Source organism: Equus asinus, chromosome 20 (assembly GCF_041296235.1).
Source record: "Equus asinus isolate D_3611 breed Donkey chromosome 20, EquAss-T2T_v2, whole genome shotgun sequence".
In the NCBI taxonomy this organism is placed as follows: Eukaryota; Metazoa; Chordata; class Mammalia; order Perissodactyla; family Equidae; genus Equus; species Equus asinus.
In genome coordinates, this window is record NC_091809.1 from 87,648,693 (window position 1) to 87,668,029 (window position 19,337).

General features: G+C 36.3%; 2 protein-coding genes across 2 annotated transcripts; one reads left to right on the plus strand and one right to left on the minus strand.

The window, feature by feature from the left end:
- Positions 1-6,260: 6,260 nt before the first annotated feature.
- On the plus strand, positions 6,261-7,220 carry LOC106830133 (olfactory receptor 51G2-like). The gene has a single exon (XM_014839560.1). The coding sequence runs from the start codon at positions 6,261-6,263 to the stop codon at positions 7,218-7,220; it is 960 nt and encodes a 319-aa protein (XP_014695046.1).
- A 4,081-nt stretch (positions 7,221-11,301) lies between these two features.
- On the minus strand, positions 11,302-12,078 carry LOC106830134 (olfactory receptor 52B2-like). Its single transcript, XM_014839561.3, has one exon. It carries the CDS (start codon positions 12,076-12,078, stop codon positions 11,302-11,304), a length of 777 nt encoding a protein of 258 aa, XP_014695047.3.
- Positions 12,079-19,337: the final 7,259 nt, after the last annotated feature.

Consider the following 19,337-nt stretch of genomic DNA (forward strand, 5'->3'; position numbering starts at 1 on the left):
ACCCAAGCTAATTATTTTTATGCAAATACTATTTTAAATCAACCCTCCCCCCAAAAATCTCCCCTTGGTTAAATAATAGGAAACTGAATAACACAAATAAACACATTTTTTTTGCAATATTATGGCTAGGATTACCTCAAAAGAAGAAGTATCATTCAAAACAATGAAAAGAATGAAAGACTATACAGAACCATAGTTGAAAAAATTGATCTAGGGAATAAACTTATCTCAAGAAACATAACAAAAAAAATAGACAACAAACTTTGAGTTTCAAATGGATTTAAAAGATCAAAAACTCTGTGAAAATATAGTTTAAAGATAAATTGAGATAAGAAGGCAGATTTTATAGCAAAGAGGACCAGTGAATGCTAGAGAAGACCAAAAAAGAATAAATAAATACATGCAGTTATATTAATCAATGGATGTTTGACTTTAGAGATGAAATCAATGAAAAGATTGCATTCATTTAGTTTCCTTTACTTCTATGGGAACGAATCTTAGGAAAAGCTTGGGCAATAAAAGCATAGAGTTAGTTTTTTCCAGACACTCACAAGAAAAAGGCATTATTTCTTCCATTCTGATTATGGGGTCTTATTGTTCACAACAAGAATCCAAGTTTCAGGGCAGATAAAAGGTGGTTTCCATCTACTTTATTCTTCCCCTTATCCTTTCTCAATCCCAGCTTTTGTTCATTGTTGCGTGTAGAAAACCTAAATATGGAAAGGCTTATCTGAAGCTTTCTCTCTTACCCTTCGGCAACTGACTTCTTTGAAGTCACTCCCCCATTTTGGGGGAAAAAAAGGCCTTTTGCATGATCAATCAAAAAATGAACAGGAAGCTTTTTGTAAAAATTACAATGAAGAAAAATGTTACACATATTAAAACTTCATAAACTTGCAGATAGTGATAGCGATGATGATAAACACAGAGATAGAGATAGAAAATGACAGAGACGTATACATGCATATAAGGCAGAAATGTCTCCTTAATTAAGGTTCTGTCAGGAAACAGATGTCATGCGCAGACTGGATAATGAAGAATTTGATAAACATGTCATCGAAAATATGTGGGCAGGATTGAGGAAATCCAAGAAGGGGGAATATATATGTGTCTGTGTGTGTGTGTACAAAATTTCAGATGGGAGTTTGTTGCCATCAGCAGTCCTGAAGTGGAAAGGGAAAAAGAGTTTACCAGAACTTGGAAAGGGCAGCATGTGGAGGAAGACACCTGTAGAGAGATGCAGCCACCATAAGGAAGCCAGAATGAGGGCTTGGTGGGGAGTAAACCCCCCAACTGAACGTTTTTCTGTATTCCTGTCAGTTCTCATCATTGACCAAGTCAAACAAGAAGCTAGAGAGCAAAAGGACCTTTTGATGCAGTCCAGTATGGTCAAGGCACAGACCAAGGTATATCTGGAAAATAGACTAAGCCTGCCCTTCTCCCAGAAACCACTCTGACTCATATTTTGATTCTCTCTCATGCTTTGTGGTCTAGGTAGTGTTCTATCTATATCTCTATGTGGATATTTGTCCATCACATTCACCCTATTCTAGTACGCCACTCAAAATTGATCTTGTGACCTAAGGTTGCTGAAGAATTTGCCAGTGGTAAGTGAAATTTCTTTTTTATCCTTCTATTTTATGCATGAGAAATATGTACACTGTTTGGAAAAGGAGTATGGTTGCATCGACTAATAATCCTCTAAGTTTGGGAATCTTGATCATATCAAATTTAGATGATGTCAAAATGATTTAAATTAATGTTAAAGAAATTAAAGTATAAGGAGAATTCTGAGGCACCCCTTGGCAGTGAAGCAAGTAAGTTCAAATCATTTCTCTGGTATGTTCAGAAGGAGACTTCTGACAATGGAGTTGTGGGATTTTTCTAGTAGCAAGGTATAAATAACCTCTCAATTTCATAGACTATCAGTAGACGGTGAATTTCTTTAGTAAAGAAGAAAATTTTCTTTGTGAGAACTATCACTTCTATTGGGGTCATCAATTTCTAAAAACACCAATTCTCAATTGAATGTATTAAATTTAATGGTGCCTGAACATTAGAAAGCTATAACACATATGCAATAAACAATATCTGAGTTGAGTGAAAAGATGATAGATTCGTTGTGTTATAATTAAAACAATATGGCCGAGATCAAATGCACAGTTGAAAAGATTAACAACTGACCACATTATAAAAGTAATTTCTGTACTAAACAGGACTGACATTAGAAATGGAACTTCTACCCTGCTTAGAGATGTCTCATCATTTACCAGTCCGCGTGCCAATCCTGCTGCATGGTTCAATCACCATTAGACATTAGAAGTCAATATTGTTGACAAAGATAGGGAGTTTTATTCATTGACTAAATGCTTCTATTTATAGTAAGATCAGATGAATCTAATCTGTTTCATGAAGAAATCTTTGGCACAGTGAAGACAGTACCACTCTAAAGAAACAGACTTGAATGATAACATTGCCTTTATTGAATATTGTTTGATTTTTTTTGAAGAGATTTTATTTTGTAGAACAATTTAGGTTCATAGCAAAATTGAGTGGAAGTTACAGAGATTTCCCATATACATACTTCCTACTGTATGATTTTGAGGGAGCAAATCATATAAGTGGGTCTCGTTTTGATCTGGTATATAATAATAGAACTGAACTAGAGTCACTTCCAGCTTTTAGGTAATGAATGCTATGTACTTTGGCTACACCATGTTTAAAATTATTTACTACCCTATTGTATTCTTGATACAAACAAATATTTCATCTCATGCTACATCATTTGTTCCAGACGTTGAGGCAATAAATATTTGAGAATCTCTGTTGGTTTCTTGCCTCTGTATTCCCAAGCTGCAATATGCTGCTGCAATCTGAGTGGTGGAGAGAGGTGCTTGGGAAAGGCCATAAACTGAAATCATGGCACTGACAGGGTTACATACACTCTCTTGCATTTATCCTGGGGCCTCATATCTCTAAGGACTGGAGAAAGACTTACTAACTCATCTTTCTGTCTCTGAGCATTAGAGTCATCTCTTACAGCAAGAGGAAGCATTCTACAAGTATGTGAAACCTGGGAAAAATAAAAGCGGGAGGTAATAGGAAAATACAAAGGGAGACTTCAGAGACAAAAGAGAGGAGGGAAGACATCCAAAGTGTGAGAAGGAGGACTAAGAGACTGGTTCAAGAAGGAAGAAGTTCTCAGTCCATCACAGGACATAATTTTCATCCAAATGTCTTTATTGTTCATCCCCATGCTCGTAGCATTCAAGCCAGATTCAGTTCTTTTCAGATAGGACTTGCCTGAGATGTCCTAGACTTTATGGTTAGTGTTCTCCTCTGTGCCCGTTGGCATGATGCTTTCATAGGATGAAGGACTATCTCCAGAGTGAGATTGGGAGTACACCAGACAACATCCAAGGTCCCTTCCAATTCCAAGTATCTGATTTTTAATGTGACTTGAATTGCAGCTCAGAGGTCTAAACCGTACACTATAAGTCCTTCAGATTTTGGAGCTTATAAACTAACTCCGCAACTAACTCACTCCATTCCTCCTCCTCTGGGGAATGGTGGAAGGCATCAGAAGGCCATGTAAATGAGATTGAAATTATAGGATCAGGAGCAACAGCAGCTGGACTGCAAAAATGAACGAGTGCTACGATATAAGGGGTTTGGGAATAATAGGTAGATCAGATCCTAGTGAAGATATGGAATATAGTGAATTTTTATGTTGGGGTAGCTTCAGAATACTGATGTTGCTGCTCAGATTCCTATCTGACTGAAGTCCTAAAGATCTCATTCCTTTTCTTGATGAGACTTCCTACTCTACCTTAGAGTCTTTTCTTTCCTCCCCCCCCAAATTGGGAGTGAACAAAAAGAAAGTATACAGGTAGGGTTATTATAATTATCAGAGTAATTTTGGAGAAGAGAAAACATCAAGAAGAAATTCATATCTCTGGCTAAACTGAATCATCACTGGATGAAAGGGAGCTGAAAAAGATATAATTCACTTCTGACCCTCAGCCTACCTAGGTTATTTTGTGAGATGCCTGCTCATGGGGCTTTCTTCTATGGAAGAATACTCTTTAGTGTCCCCATATCTTAATCACTCCCATTATATTTCAAAGATTTACTGTTGATATTATTGTTGTTGTCATCGTCATTGTAGTCTTCACCATCATCATCATCACCATTATTTTACAGTCACTGGATGTAAGGGTGTATGCTAAGTATTTTACCTACAATATCTCTTTTAATCCTTAGCACAAACCTGTCGAGTTGTTATCTTCAGTTTACAGAGGAGGCAACTTTGGTACAGAGAGAAATAAATCATTTGTCTAAAATTTAAAAATTAGCAAGCAGTGGAATCAGAATATAACCTAGGTTGATGCGATAGCAGAAGCAGAGGAACAGAGTCTGAACAAGGGAGATGGTGGACAGTTGTCTCCTGAAAACCTCAATAAAAAGTCATTGAGATGATTTAAGTTGTTCGGACCGGCCCCCACATCAGATACTTACCAGTTTTCAATTAAACTTCATGTTTGCTCCTTTTTGGCAGTGGAAGAAGGAGGTTATAAGACCAGAGAAATGGTCTGAACTGATTAAGCAGTGAAGTGAAAGGAAGGTAGGTTTCTAAGTTTGGACTGTGGACGAGAAATTGGAAAAGAATCAACAAAAAGAACAGAAAATATAGGAAAATCTAGGTATTGAAGGTAACAATGAGTCCAAAAATAGAAAGGAGGGTAAGCAGATAAGCAGGAATTTGGGGAGGTAATAAGCCAGGCAGATTGAGGAAATTAGCAGGGCCAGAAGTATCAGTTCATACAATATATGGGTAAAATTTAATTATGAGCTGAACCATCAGAAAGACTGAATTTATCTCTGGAGTTTGCTTATTTGCTTCCTTGATTATGGGTCTTTAATTTCCTAGAAAATAGTCCTTATTAAGCATTCTAGGCAAAAAATATTCTGCATTCTAAGTTTGTCTGCATGGGACTAGAAGAAATTTAAGAGAATTTGATGATTCAAAGGGCTAAAGTAAACTTTATAAGACAAGAAGATACTGATTTATTAATATACAGTGTGAAGCAATCTATCCTATGGATTGTAAATTCTCAAAACACCATTTTGGTGAGAATGGATGTTTGGCAAGTGATGAATTTGTGGAATTTTGAGAGAGAGGCTCATCCTTCTTACTTCAGAGATGTTTCTCTTGACCACAGAAGTACTGGAGTCTACTCGGGGGAAATATATTTTCTCACTCGGTCTGAGTAGAAAGGATTTAATGTCAAAGTCAGATGTCAATAGGCTTTTTCTGAGCATTATAATTTTTTTGTTATTTTGCTTTCTCTTGTTTTTGCTTTGAATCATTAGTTTCTACTCTATCTTTACACGATGCTATGTATCGTTTTGCATTTTTTCATATAAAGAAACTGTCTCTAAATGATCATTTCTGAAAGATAATAGGAAGAGGGTTCTAAATCTTTAAAATTAGAATCAGAGTCTAATGTATGTTTCTTAAATTATACAAACCGTTAGTCTAAGAGCATTACATATAAAAATATATATTTTATCATTATAATTTTAAAAATTCACATATTCTTCAAATATATCTTAACCTGTCTTTATATTTTGGGGATGCTGGTCCAAGACCAAACTGATATTAGAGTTCACTATTTGTGGATACCAGGCCTGTGGCATCAATTATATAGTGGCAGATATGTTAGTAAGAACAAGAACCATGTAGACCAAAACTTGCCTGAATTCTGTAAAGATACTCTGCATGGTGATCTAGTAATATTGTAAAAGCTACCAGGCTCAGAAAAATGAAAGTATTTCATGTAAAACTGCAGGATGCAGTTAAAACAAAGCCTATTTTAAGACCAGTAACACCAGCCAGGAAAGTTACTAAAGAAAATTATAAAATCAAAAATGTATTCTAGAAGAGGTTGTGTGTGTGGTGCTTGGTAGTGTCTTCAGAAGAGGATCGTCCATGTTCAGAGACGATGTTGATGGGTCTGCATCTGGAAGCAGAAGGGAAAGTACTTGTGGTTAAAAAGCAGATATTTTACTTAACTGACAACACTGAGCAATGCAATGAAGAAAGACTAAGAAAAAATGTGGTGATAAATTTAGGAGTGATTATAGATAAGGATTGAAGCCTTGTTTTGTTTTTTTCCTGACATAGATGCTGATCTTGTCACTGCCTTCTCCAGTGGAGTGTGATTGTGAAACTGGATTGTGGTTTACCGGTAAGCCCCATGGCAACGTTAAACTCCAGCAATTCCCTGTCCTCCACATTCTATCTCACAGGTATCCCTGGATATGAGGAATTTCACCACTGGATTTCCATCCCATTCTGTCTCCTCTACCTGGGTGGAATAATGGGTAACTGCACCATCCTGCATATCGTGCGGACAGACCCCAGGCTCCATGAGCCCATGTACTACTTCCTGGCCATGCTTTCTCTCACTGACATGGGCATGTCTATGCCCACAATGATATCACTCTTCAGGGTGTTGTGGTCCATTTCCAGGGAGATCCAGTTCAACATCTGTGTGGTCCAAATGTTTTTCATTCACACTTTCTCCTTCACTGAATCATCTGTTCTGTTGGCCATGGCCCTTGACCGCTATGTGGCCATCTGCCACCCTCTGCAATATGTGACCATTCTCACCCCAAGACTTATCACTAAAATTGGAATTGCAGCTCTTCTTAGGAATGCCTTTGCAGTGATTCCACTTCTGGCCCGGCTGCCCTTCTTTCCCTTCTGCCACTCCCACATCCTTTCTCATTCCTATTGTCTGCATCAAGACATTATTCGCCTTGCCTGTGCTGATACCAAATTTAATATTATATATGGGATGATTGTGATCACTATGCTGTGGGGCATGGACTCTCTGGGTATTTTTGTTTCTTATGTGTTCATCCTTCACTCAGTATTAAAGATTTCATCTCGTGAGGGGAGATTTAAGGCCCTCAACACATGTGTATCCCATATCTGTGCTGTCCTCATTCTATATGTGCCTATGATTGGGCTATCTATCATCCATCGTTTTGGCAAACACTCTTCCCCACTCAGTCTCATCCTCATGGGTCATATCTACTTATTAGTTCCACCTGTGCTCAACCCAATCATCTATAGTGTGAAGACTAAGCAGATACGCCAAGGAATTCTCCACCTGCTTCTCCCCCAAAAAATCACTCTTGCTGTGATGTAATCATGTTCTCAAGACACTGATGGTATCAGTCTTAATGATGTAAATACATAGTGTTTGCCTTAGGTGTGTTGGCACCAGAGAAAGACTTCTTAAAGAGCAGAAAGAGAGCCAACAAGCATCACAAAAATGTCCTACAGGAGAGCGTTGGTGTCCACTGAGATTATATAGCCTTCCTTAACATATGTTTCATAAATCTCCTTTAAGTATGAATATGTTGTAGTGAAGTGTGTGGGAAATCATTTCCATCTATTCTCCTCCATTTCTAATCACATCCTTTATTCATGGTCACTTATCCATGAAGTTTTCCTTAAATATACTAAACCCACGTTTCTTTGCTTGTTGACATTCCATGTTTTCTCAAGAATCTTATATTGTTTTTCTTGTTATTTAAGTGTGTTTGTAAACCTGCTTATTTTATATTTTTTCAAGATGGAAAAACTCTTTTCTTGATATAAGAGCATATTAGGGTTAAAAGCAGAAGTCATCAATCCTCATGGTTCATTAATATTATCTTTTAAAAGTTTATACACATCTTCTGCCCTTTTATTCTTGAGGAGATTTAGTTTCCTCAGGAATAAAAAGGGGCCCTCTCCATATTTATTTTTCTTTTACTTAATTATTACAAATAAGTTTTATCTTATAGAAAGCTGAGACTCCGTAATTTTTGAAAGCTCTCAGATATTGTCGTGTGAAGCCAGGGATTATAGCATTGAAATAAATGTATCTTAATAACAATGTAAGTTATACTATTTGTTTAAATGTAAAAAAAAATATGACTCACTGAGTTATAGCTACTTACAAGTTTGTGGTAGCAGGAAACAGATAATTCAGGTGTCTTAATTTTTATATAGAAATCTGTTCAATATACAACACTGTCTTTTCTTATAACTCTGAAATTACCTCGCATGTGGCAGTGCATAGAGTTGTAGAAAAAGCTTGCAAAGTTAATTGAATTTTCTTAGTTTGCTTAAGTACACTTGTTCAAAGACAAAAAATAAGCAAAGAGTAAAAAAGAAGACTTTAAGAATGCTTTATAGCTCCAATAATTTATGTAAATCTCAATAATAAGAAATATGTTTTCACATATCTTATTTTAGCTACTGTAATAAGTGTGCCTCCAAAAATTTGCTCGCTGTAATAATCAGCACTATGCTTGATGTAAAGTCAGTTATTAATTATTGAATGTATAAATGATAAAGAAAGGAATAAATCATTGAATATAGAAGGACTAGTTTGGATATTCAAAAAACATATTGCCAGAAAAGATTTGACCTGTCTTGAGCCTAGATTTCATATAATAAAAGAGATCTCATTGACTAAAAGGATTACAAATTTCAGGCATATGGAGTACATATAGAATTTGCATGAACTTATTTCTACTCTCTGATTTCATTCAACTATGTCTGTCCCTACCCCACTTTGTCCTATTTCTTGATTCTATTCTCATTGCATCTCCTTCAGCACATTCACCTTGATCAAAGGCATATCAACTAAAAATAAAGCCTGTTATAGGGACATCAAATTTAGATATTATTCAGTGTAATACACTAGCCAAGTAAAATTGATAGGAAAAAGGACAATTTTGAGGAGAATGTGAACATTATCATCAGCTTTACATTTTACAAGTAACATTTAAGAATATATATCATGTTTAAAATGATATTAAAATATAAAATATATTTTCAACCTATGTATGCTGAACATACCTTTCCTAGTGCTTGTGCTCCAAAAAATAAAAACCTTTATCAAATTTGCTAACAGAAATATATTTAAACTTTTGAATCCTAGATTTTGCATTTCACATATCAGAAAAACTATTTCAAGTGGATCTATACACAGATAACCCAGCTTTTGATACACAGATAACCCAACTTTGGAGTTTATAAATTATAGTCTACTATACTAGCTCCTCAAATTTAATTACTAGAGTCACATTACATTCATAAAATATATTTTACCAAAATATTTAGAAAACACATATTCTCAAAATAAGGTCATTCTTCCCAGTAAAATACAGTTGGTGAAGAGATCAAGCATTGAATATATGAATGAATGAATAAATGGAAGGGAAGGTTGTGTTATGAAATGAGAAAAGATACATTATCGTGTTTTAGGAGTCTTAGTGAAAGCTGGAGTACATTCCTCCGACAAGTAGCTAGTGCTCTTAAAACAAGAAGCCCTCTTATTCTTGCCTAGGATTATAGTAATATGATTGGAGCATCTATCTCATTTGTATACGGATTTATAAATTAGGAGACACTCTTATTCATGTTAGCTTGTTTGGTAAAGTCATGAGTATTTATTTGCCTTCTGAAAGCATTCTCTGCCTTCCTACAGATTCTGTAAGATATCCAGAAGCCCAAATAATAATTCATTTTTGTATTCAAATCCTTTATCACTAGGCAAAAGTGCAATGCAGCTGTTTTCATAATGTCAAATGCTACTCTTTGGAATATGCACTGATTATCTCTCTGCTGCAGAAGGTCCTTTGTGACAAAACACATTGGCAAGAAAAAATAATAGTAGAGAAGATCACCATTTCCTTTACCATCTAAATGTTTGGCATTTTCTTTATACAAAGCATTGTTGCAAAATACCTCATTGTCCCATTTAGTCATTCAGTCATTCGATTTGATAAATAATAAAAATATAATTTCCTAAAAAAAATTACAGCATGCATAACCACCTAATTACACACAGAATATAGAAACAGCCATATGCATTTATAAAGAGGATGATAACCATGTAAATATTTTCAAGGCACTCAATCTAATTAACTCAACCACTTGACCAGGTATATGTTATGTTCATGATGTGCTTTTTTATTGTGTGATGCCAGGGAAATATTTAGCTCTTTCATTAATCAAGAGGTGAGTGTTTTCCAGTGGAGAAAAGAGATTACATTGCAGGAATTATGGCAGATAGGTTTACAGACGATAAAGTATCTCCCAGGTCCTATAGACACAATCAACAAGAATGCTTGCTGTGCGAAGAGCTAAACCAGGAAAATTGCATGTGTGTATATAAAAGTACCAAATGAATCAAGTGAACATAATTCTGACCATTTGCCATGATTTTCTTTTCCTTTTCCTAAGAATTATCCTGATACAATTTCATCCCCATTAAGTCAGAATGTTAAGAGGTATAACAGATTGATTTAGGTTCAGCAGTTTGACCCACTATTAGGTTATTGTACTTTCTGTCCCATAATCATTGCAACTGAGACACCGAATCCACTAAAGAAGCTTAGGCTCTCCTGCTGTTGAGGTCCTAAGGCAACCTGGCTTTTGTCCTTCTTGAGTTATAGATATTCAAGTTATCCTTGGTTATCATGGCATAACTCAGAATGCTTCCATGAAATATCCTGTTTTTTGTTTACCTAATCTAACCAAAGTAATTTTTCTATTGTTGGTAAGTGAAAGTCTCTATTACACCAAGATATTACAGGAGATAAGAAATAGATATTTTCTGGAAGCTAAAGGAAAGGTTTTTGAGAGAAAACAGAAAGAAGTATTTTACTTATAGGTCCTATATAACATATAGGGACCTATCAGGGAGTTCAAATCATTAGCATTTATTATTTGATTAAGGAAGACATTTATCCTTCCGACAGATATTTATTAAATTATTTGTTTATTCTGAGTCCTCTAGGTGTTATGGTGAGACCAGATTCAGAGCTAATCCCTGAACATATGGAGTTTGACATTTTGTCCTGTCTATAGCAAATTGATATAAAAGAGACATTGTGTATTACAAAAAGGATATTTAAGTCCCTTGTGCTATTACAGTGATATTCCATTAATTGTTACTTTACTATTTTGAGATACTCTTCAATGGTGAGTGAGCAGTTCCTGTTTATCCCATGTCAGGAATACAGTATTTGTAAATATGAATTTTTAAAGCTCTATTCAGAGGTTAAGGGTTGTGGGGACAGATCTGCCAAGATTGATTCAAATTTGACGTTTGGGCCTCTTCCTCCATGGTGGACTCTGCTGTTCATTGTTGCTTCATTACCCTTGGGTCATTTTGTTTGGCTACAGAGTCCTAGTACTCTCATCTTTATCTCTTTTGTCTTCACTCCCTAAACAATGGGATTCATGGTAGGTGGCACCAGTAAGTAGAGGTTTGCCAGGAGGATAAGGGCATGCCTGGGCACATGCTTTCCAAAGCGATGGGTAAAGAAAGAAAAGAAGGCCAGAGTATAGAATATTAAGATGACACATATATGAGCTCCACAGGTTCCAAAGGCCTTTGTCCGGGCTTCCCTAGAAGGTAGTCGGAAGACTGTTCTCAGAATTAGCCAGTAGGACAGGGAGATGAGGACAAAGTCCAGCCCTGTGGTGAGGAGAGCAGCAGTGAGCCCATAAATGCTATTAAGGGCAATGCTATTGCAGGCCAACTTGGCGATGCCCATGTTCTCACAGTAGGTATGGTGGATGATATTGCTCTGGCAGAAGTGTAGCCGGAGAATGAGGAGGACACCTGGGGTGACCACAGCCACACTTCGAGCCACCAGAGCCAGGCCCACCTTGCTAATGAGAGAGCCTGTAAGTAGGGTTGCATAATGGAGAGGTGAACAGATAGCCACATAGCGATCAAAAGCCATGGCCAGTAGAACAGCAGATTCAGAGAGGAAGAGAGCGTGAACAAAAAACATCTGTGTGAGGCAGGCAGGAAAGGTGGACAGGGAAGAGCCCTGCCAGAAGATGAGAAGCATTTTGGGTACTGTGACAGTACAAAGGAGGACGTCGTTGAATGCCAGCATCCCCAGGAAGACATACATGGGTTCATGGAGGCTTCTGTCCCAGGCTACCACCGCCACAACCAGGCCATTGCCTATCACAGCCAAAAGGTACATGAAGCTGAAAGGGATGGAGATCCAGATTTGGAAGTCTTCTAAGCCTGGGATACCAGTCAGCAGAAAGGCAGTGAGATGTGTGGATGTACAGTTGGATGTTGTTATAGAGATGTGGCCAAAGTCTATTACGTGAAAGAGTAGAGAGCTGGAGTAAATAATAACAGAATATGAGTACATATTTCTTCATCCTGGTCAAATTCTAACCATTAATTTTGGCTAGAGAATTAGATGGAAAATGAAATAGTCTGAGAAATGTTACTAAATAACTGAAGGATAATGGGAAAATCACTTCCTGTTTATGGGGCATCTTATTCTCTCTGAAAACAACTTGTGAACCAGAAAAACTAATAGTTGAATACTTTATTTCTTGTAATGTCAGTTGGTATAACTACCTAATTTATGATATGTCTTTTGAACTTGTAACTGTTATATGTATATATTTTTGCCTTTCTAAATTGATAATAAATTATTAAATACAAAAAAAAGTAATTTTCCTTTTTTCTTTTCTCTCTGTAATACTGAATAGAAGATTGGAGAGAATTAATATTCCATTCTTCACTGGACAAACTGAATGAGCAGAGATGGGTTAGATGATAGACTGATGCATAACTGGAGGCAGCATGAAGACTCCAATTCTTCTCTCTCATCCTGAGGGTGTGAGATATGTTACCTTGGCCTATTTTTTCTATGATAAGGAAAAAAATTCACTCATCTGGCTCTCATTTGAATCTTTGAAGTTAATGATTGATTTAAGATGAAATTTAAACTGCTACGCAAAAGTTGTGATTATTCATACCCTAGTAAGCACTAACTCTTGAGGATGGGGAAATGGAGTTATAGAAGACAAATAAAAATTCAGAGTACAGAATTTTCTCATTCAGAGCAAGAAAGTCACTGAAGAATGTGAAGACCCCTAATTCTTCAATATCTATCATTGAAAGAGCCTTCTATGACGTAAAGTGACTTCAGTTTTCATATTCACTACCACAGAATAAGATCAAACTTTAGCAACTTTTTAAAATAGCAGTAGTTCTTGCTTTTATTATATCAAAAGTTATAAAATAAAAATAGCTTTTCTAAAAAAACCCCTCAAATATAAAATTATTGTTTGTCCAGGCCTATAAAACATTAGATCAATTAGTCAAGATTGTAATCAAATGCAGTGCTTTTGGCAAAGGCACCATGTATGCTTATAAGCACTTTTGACTTCAAGTCTTTGGCAGTTTCAAAGTCATGGATAATAAATGCTATTTCATCTAAAAAGAGCTACAAAATCTAGAATCTGATCACGCTGCACTTTTCATGGGGGGCTGTCACACCATCAAGTAGATGGGAAACCACCCTGTTTCAAGATATCTATTGTCCCTTGAGTTAACTGAAATCCTTTTAACATGATCCCAACGCTTAACAAGGAAGCAGGACAAATTATCACATTATGAACACAAATTTATGTTATTCTCCCTCATACTGCCCTTTTTCTCTCTTTCACGAAATTCAAATGAAGAATAAAAGACAAAATGTCCCACCAAAAGGCAACACATAAAATAGAGGAAGTGACTTTTAATGAAACTCCAAGAGAAAGATTTTTTGAATGTTTATTTTGTTAAAAATACGGAGGTATAACTATAATTTTATTAGCCCCCTAAGACTGAGGCTTTGCTTCATTTTTTTGGTTGTCTTCCAGAAAAGGCTGGTTTTGCTGTGTGACAACTACACACAATATATCAGTGTATTAAAATAGAAGACATATCACATGTCATTACAAGAGTGGGGAATATAGCAGTAATGGTAAAAATAATAATTGCAATATAAATGCTTATAATGTGCTAAGAATTTTCCTACAAAATATTCCAACCACTTTACATGGATTACCAATTTAATGGTCAAAACTAATATATGAAATAGCTATTGTTGATATCCCAATTGTGAATGCAAGGGAACTCAGGCACTGAAGGGCCTTCCCAATGTCACATCACTAATGAGTGTGTAAATTGTTGGAAATCCAGGGATCCTGATTGCAAAACTCACACTTTTAACCACTAAACTATTCTAACTTACCTCTTAGATGCATGATTTTTCTAAACCATTTGGAATGTAAAAGAGCAGACCTTGAATTTCCTCTTAGTACCTCCCACAATGATATTTCTAGGTGTTAAGTAAAAAGTCCTGTCCAGCTGATAAGGATTCAGGAAAGATATGCATATGTACATTTATATATTCATCAGTATTGTACACCAATATCTGTAAAGACAACTCAGGGAATAACCTCAGGGCTGCGAAATCTTTTGGGTATTTTACAATTGAGTGAGAGGGCTTTTACACCTGAGACCCACAGTCAGTATTTGGATTAGCTGGCTAAATTTATCTTCCGTTCTTGTAAAATTATATTTTCCATATTTCCATATTTGTAAAATTGTATTTTCCACTTTTGAACTGCATTTGATAATTTTCCATCCCAAATGAAGTCTCTGAGCAACATCTCTGCACTTTTTTGCCAGCTCAGTATGTATTCCTTGGAGAATACTATAACAAAAAAGGAGGTTTCCTATTGCACGACACTTCTGGAACATCCACATGTTTTATGACAAAGCCAAACTGTTGAGGCTATTTTAATATGTGTAAATACATTACCAGGTGTCCTTTAGTGACATATTTTGAGGTTTTACCAAGGGAAAGGCATCACAGAATATTTGAAGATCCCCCCTACTTTTGAAATGAAGCTTTGTCATTAGTATATGTTACTTTGTAAAGCAGTTTTAGGTTTACAGAAAAATTAAGCAGAAAGTGTAGAGTTCACAAATATCCCCTTAACCTCACCCACCTAGTTTCCCCTCTTATTGTGTTGCATTAGTGTGATTCCTTTGTTACAATTGATGAGCCAATAGTGACATATTTTTATAAGCTAGAGGCCATAGTTTACATTAGACTTCACGATTCATGTTGTATATTATATGGTTTTGAGAAATGTGTAATGGCGTGGATCCACCATTACAGTATCATACACGATTGTTTCACTGCCCTACAAATCCACTGTGTTACCTATTTGTCCCTCCTTCCCTGTAACCCCTCTGACAACCGCTGATATGTCTCTGTCTCCGTAGTTTTATTTTTTTCCACAATGTCATATAGCTGGAATCATGCATTACGGTAGCCCTTTCACATTGCCTTCTTTCACTTAGTAAAAAGCGTTTAAGATTCCTCCATGCCTTTTTGTGGCTTGATAGCTCATTTATTTTCATCGCTAAATAATATGCTGATGTCTGGATGTACCACAGTTTATGTATTCACCTATTGAAGGGCATATTGGTTGCTTTCAAATTTTGACAATTATACGCAAAGCTGCTATAAATATCCATGTGCAAGTTTTTGTGTGATAATAAGTTTTCAAATCATCTGGGCAAACACAAGGGAGTATGATTTCTGGCTCATATGTAAGAATATGTTTAATTTTGCAAAAAACTGCCAAGCTATCTTCCAAAGTGATTATAGTGACATGACTATCGAAATAGATATCCCTCTGCTTGCATTGTAAGGGATGGAGGGCAGTCTGAAAAGTAAATACTTCGCTGAAATACACACTATATCAAAGATAAAAGGCTTTCATGATTAATATTCTCACAGCTTAGTTGTTCCCAAGGATACTTGCTCTGGGGATAATTGACTTTGTTTTTATTTGATATAGGACCTTGTCTGAATGGCTATTCAAATGCTCCCTGAATCTAGTCATTTATCCAAGGGAGGGTTTTATAGAATCAAATACTTCTTCCTCAAAATGTCAACTTCCTTATCCAAGGAATGAGGACAAGAAGCATACACATCTTATCTACTGGTCACTGGTTTTTTCAATTGTCCTATTCAGTTTATCAAAATGTGACTCTGAAATATCATTTTCAATTCCACATACTCACTAAAATCTTTGATTTTGGATACAAAAACTGAGACAATTGGAATCAACCTCAGAAGCGCGATCAGGACTTTTTCCTTAATTGATACTTTTCCATTTGTATTATTTTAGATAAAGAAAATGAATAAGAGGACCCACTTCACCATCATTCCACAAGAGAAAATTTTAGCAATTCCAAACACGGTACCATTCCCATCTATGGGCTCTTAAGGTTCTCTGAATCTACTCCATCTGGTCTCAGGGTGTGTTAGTGTTCGGGGATGAGGCTGGTCAAAATTTCCATAGAACTGGATACCCAATTCCTCTCTTTCCTTGGGATTCTTACAGAAATTTTTTTCCTTTTGAGTCAGCACCATTCTCCAAAAGAACTAGTGTTGACTTTGGGAGAGAAAACGCTAATATCTTCACAGGAAAAGTTCATAAAACAGATATTGGTAGTTTCTTGTAGTACATGCTAGAATTTAACTATTTTGATATTTGTCCCACTTATCTTTGATCTTATTTCTGTATCCAACCTCAGCTAAATCTTGATTTTCTTCTCACCTGACATCTCAAAGCAACTTGGCTGCTAGAGTCCTTCATTGGTAGCTTTGTTTCACTACTACAAAGCCCAAATCACTTGTGACCCAGTTTGGGCTCTTTTATTGTTCATGAATAGCTACCTTAGGGACAGGAATCTTCTGGGAATTTCTCGTCTTTTGCTTAATTTAAAGTTATTAACTCTTGACTACTCCATAGGAATGCTCTAGGAATAACCCTGGTGGTCTAGTGGCTAAGATTTGGCACTCTCACCTCTGTGGCTGGGGTTCATTTCCTTGTCAGGGAACCACAGCACCTCTCTGTTGGTTGTCCTAACTGTGGCAGCTGCATGTTGCTGTGATACTGAAAGCTATGCCCCCAGTATTTCAAACACCAGCAGAGTCAATAATGGTGAACAGCTTTCAACGGAGCTGTCAGACTAGGAAGAAGGACTGACTACGTGACATTATCTTTAGCTAGAATCTTTTGAGATGCAGACTTGAAATATAATTGATTGTATAGCAGATTATCTAAGAATTCTGAAGCGATATTCTGAAAGTATCCCTCTTTCATGGCATGGTCTTCTCTCCTCCGCTCTATAAACACAGAATTAAGTCAGGGGACCATTGGAGTCATGGTGTACAGGAAAGCACTGAGTCGTGAACCTTTGGGATTTCCAGATACAAGGACAAACCCTGAGATATGGAGGCATTCTGTGAAGTAGTGAAAATTCAGTGGAAGCACCCAGTGACTGTAATTGAACCCATTGAATCAGGTTATATTTCTCGTTTTTTTCTTATCCAAACATCAAGGTTCAGGGCTTCTTATTTGATATATTTCAGTTGATATAAGGAAGGCTTTTCATCTCTCTGATGGGGCAGTATACATTGAGGTATATTAGTAAAGATGTTTCCTGGTAGCAGGCAACAGATTCTTCAACTCCAATTAGCTTTTTAAAAAAGTAATTTACTGGCTCATGTAACCGTAAAATCAAAAGGTAGGTTTATTTAAGAAGGTATTTGAGTCAGTAGTGTGACCCGATCTCTCTCGTTCTCTTCCACTTCTCAGTTTTGCTTCTTTACCTTTGATGCCATTATTAGCAGGCATTCATTTCATGAATTCAAGAAGGCAGTTCTTAAAAGTGTATATTTCCTCATTCATATCTAGCAGGAAAAACATAATCAGTACAATATTTTGAATAAAATCTAAGAGCTGAATTCTGTTGATGTTAATTGGCCTGGAGTGCATTATGTGTTTCTTGAATTAATAACTGTGGCTAGGTGAAATGTATATGCTGATATTATTAAAACAATCAGAGCCTACCCTGAAAGTGTGGCCAATCCCACTCGAACTCCATGACTGAGAAATTTGGAGTAGTATTGGGAAGAGGGAAGGGGAGATGACTGCTGAAGAGACAATTAGCAAATGTATATCAATGAAGTTTATAGGGAGAGACAGTGATTAAAGTTGAGGAGTGAGTTTTCTGCGGTTAGGAAAGGGGCAGGGAGGAGACTGATTCAGCCCAGTCTACCTCCTTCTTATCTGGCTTATTTACGTCCAGGGTGATTTTAGCAGCATCTAGAGGAGCCCCACATAAGGAAGAGCTTTCAGAATGAATTACAAAGAACAGCTGGTATGGTGCAGTAGATCCTGCTATCTCTACACCGAAAATAGGGGTAGTCAGGCTGGTGAAAAATTATTGATAATATTGGAGTGGGAATTTCAATGTTGGGTGAAGATTGAAACACATGAACTTCAGGGTGCATTTAATCCCCAGATTAGGATCATTGTTATTGCCTAACAGTTTCTACCATTCACATTGCATTTGTGCAGGCTCAAAGAAATACTATGACCTTGACAAGTAGATACAATATGTTAAAACATAATGGATATTGACACTCATAGATTCAGTATAACAAGAGATGTAAAACAAACAAGAAAATCAAGAAAGGGAGAGTTCCCATAGGTAGTTTGGAAATTCTAATTTTATTAAACTAACATAGAAGACCTTCTGGTATTTCTAAAGGGTCCATATTGCTGGTGTGTACAGCAATGCAGATTGGTAGTCACACAATAACAGTCAACTTTTGAAAGATGAAAGTCAAGAAGATGTTTCTAGATCTGGTTTTTGTGAGCCTTAATTGGGGAAAAAATGTTCTTAGCTTTATTTGGGGTTCCTGACCCGTCCCCTGCTAGAAGTCTATTTCACTTATGTCAAGTGCTTCTGCCTCAATGCTGGTGCTGCAATCAGTTTTCACTCCCAAGATGGCTTAGCAGAGTCTCCCAAGTTCATCTCTCTTATTTAACATACACAGGAGAATAAAAAGAAGAGATGATTGTGAGGGCTAATGGCCTCCCTAAGTTTCTATTAAAATTGATGAGCAACTCCAATAATGTTCTTTCTTTTGATCATTCTCATTAGTGTATATAATTCCAGTTCCAAGGTAATAGATTCCAGTGGACAAATAATAACAGCTCATGTGTAGGGAAACACCACTTTCATAGGAGAGAAGTACATAAAGCTGTGGTTACAAGCTATGATTTTTGGTGGAGATTGTACAACAATAAGATTAAAGAAAAATACAAACACATTATGAATTAAAAGGAATTTATGGACATATTTTTACCTGAAGGGAAAACAAAAATTGACTCATTAAATGTTTAATAGCCAGAGAATTGAGGCAGTTGGATTGCAAATCTGAGAGAATACCAGTTAAATAAGAAGATTCCTTTAGTGGAGATAAATAATTATGATACTCCGTGGTTAGAGATGTAAATCAATGCAGATTGTCTTTGTGTGTAATTTTATTTTCAAAGTTAATTATATTTTTACCTT

Excerpts from the sequence above, each read along its gene's own strand:
- LOC106830133 (XM_014839560.1), top strand. The coding sequence starts at position 6,261 with ATGGCAACGTTAAACTCCAGCAATTCCCTGTCCTCCACATTCTATCTC.
- LOC106830134 (XM_014839561.3), bottom strand. The coding sequence starts at position 12,078 with ATGTACCTTTTGGCTGTGATAGGCAATGGCCTGGTTGTGGCGGTGGTA.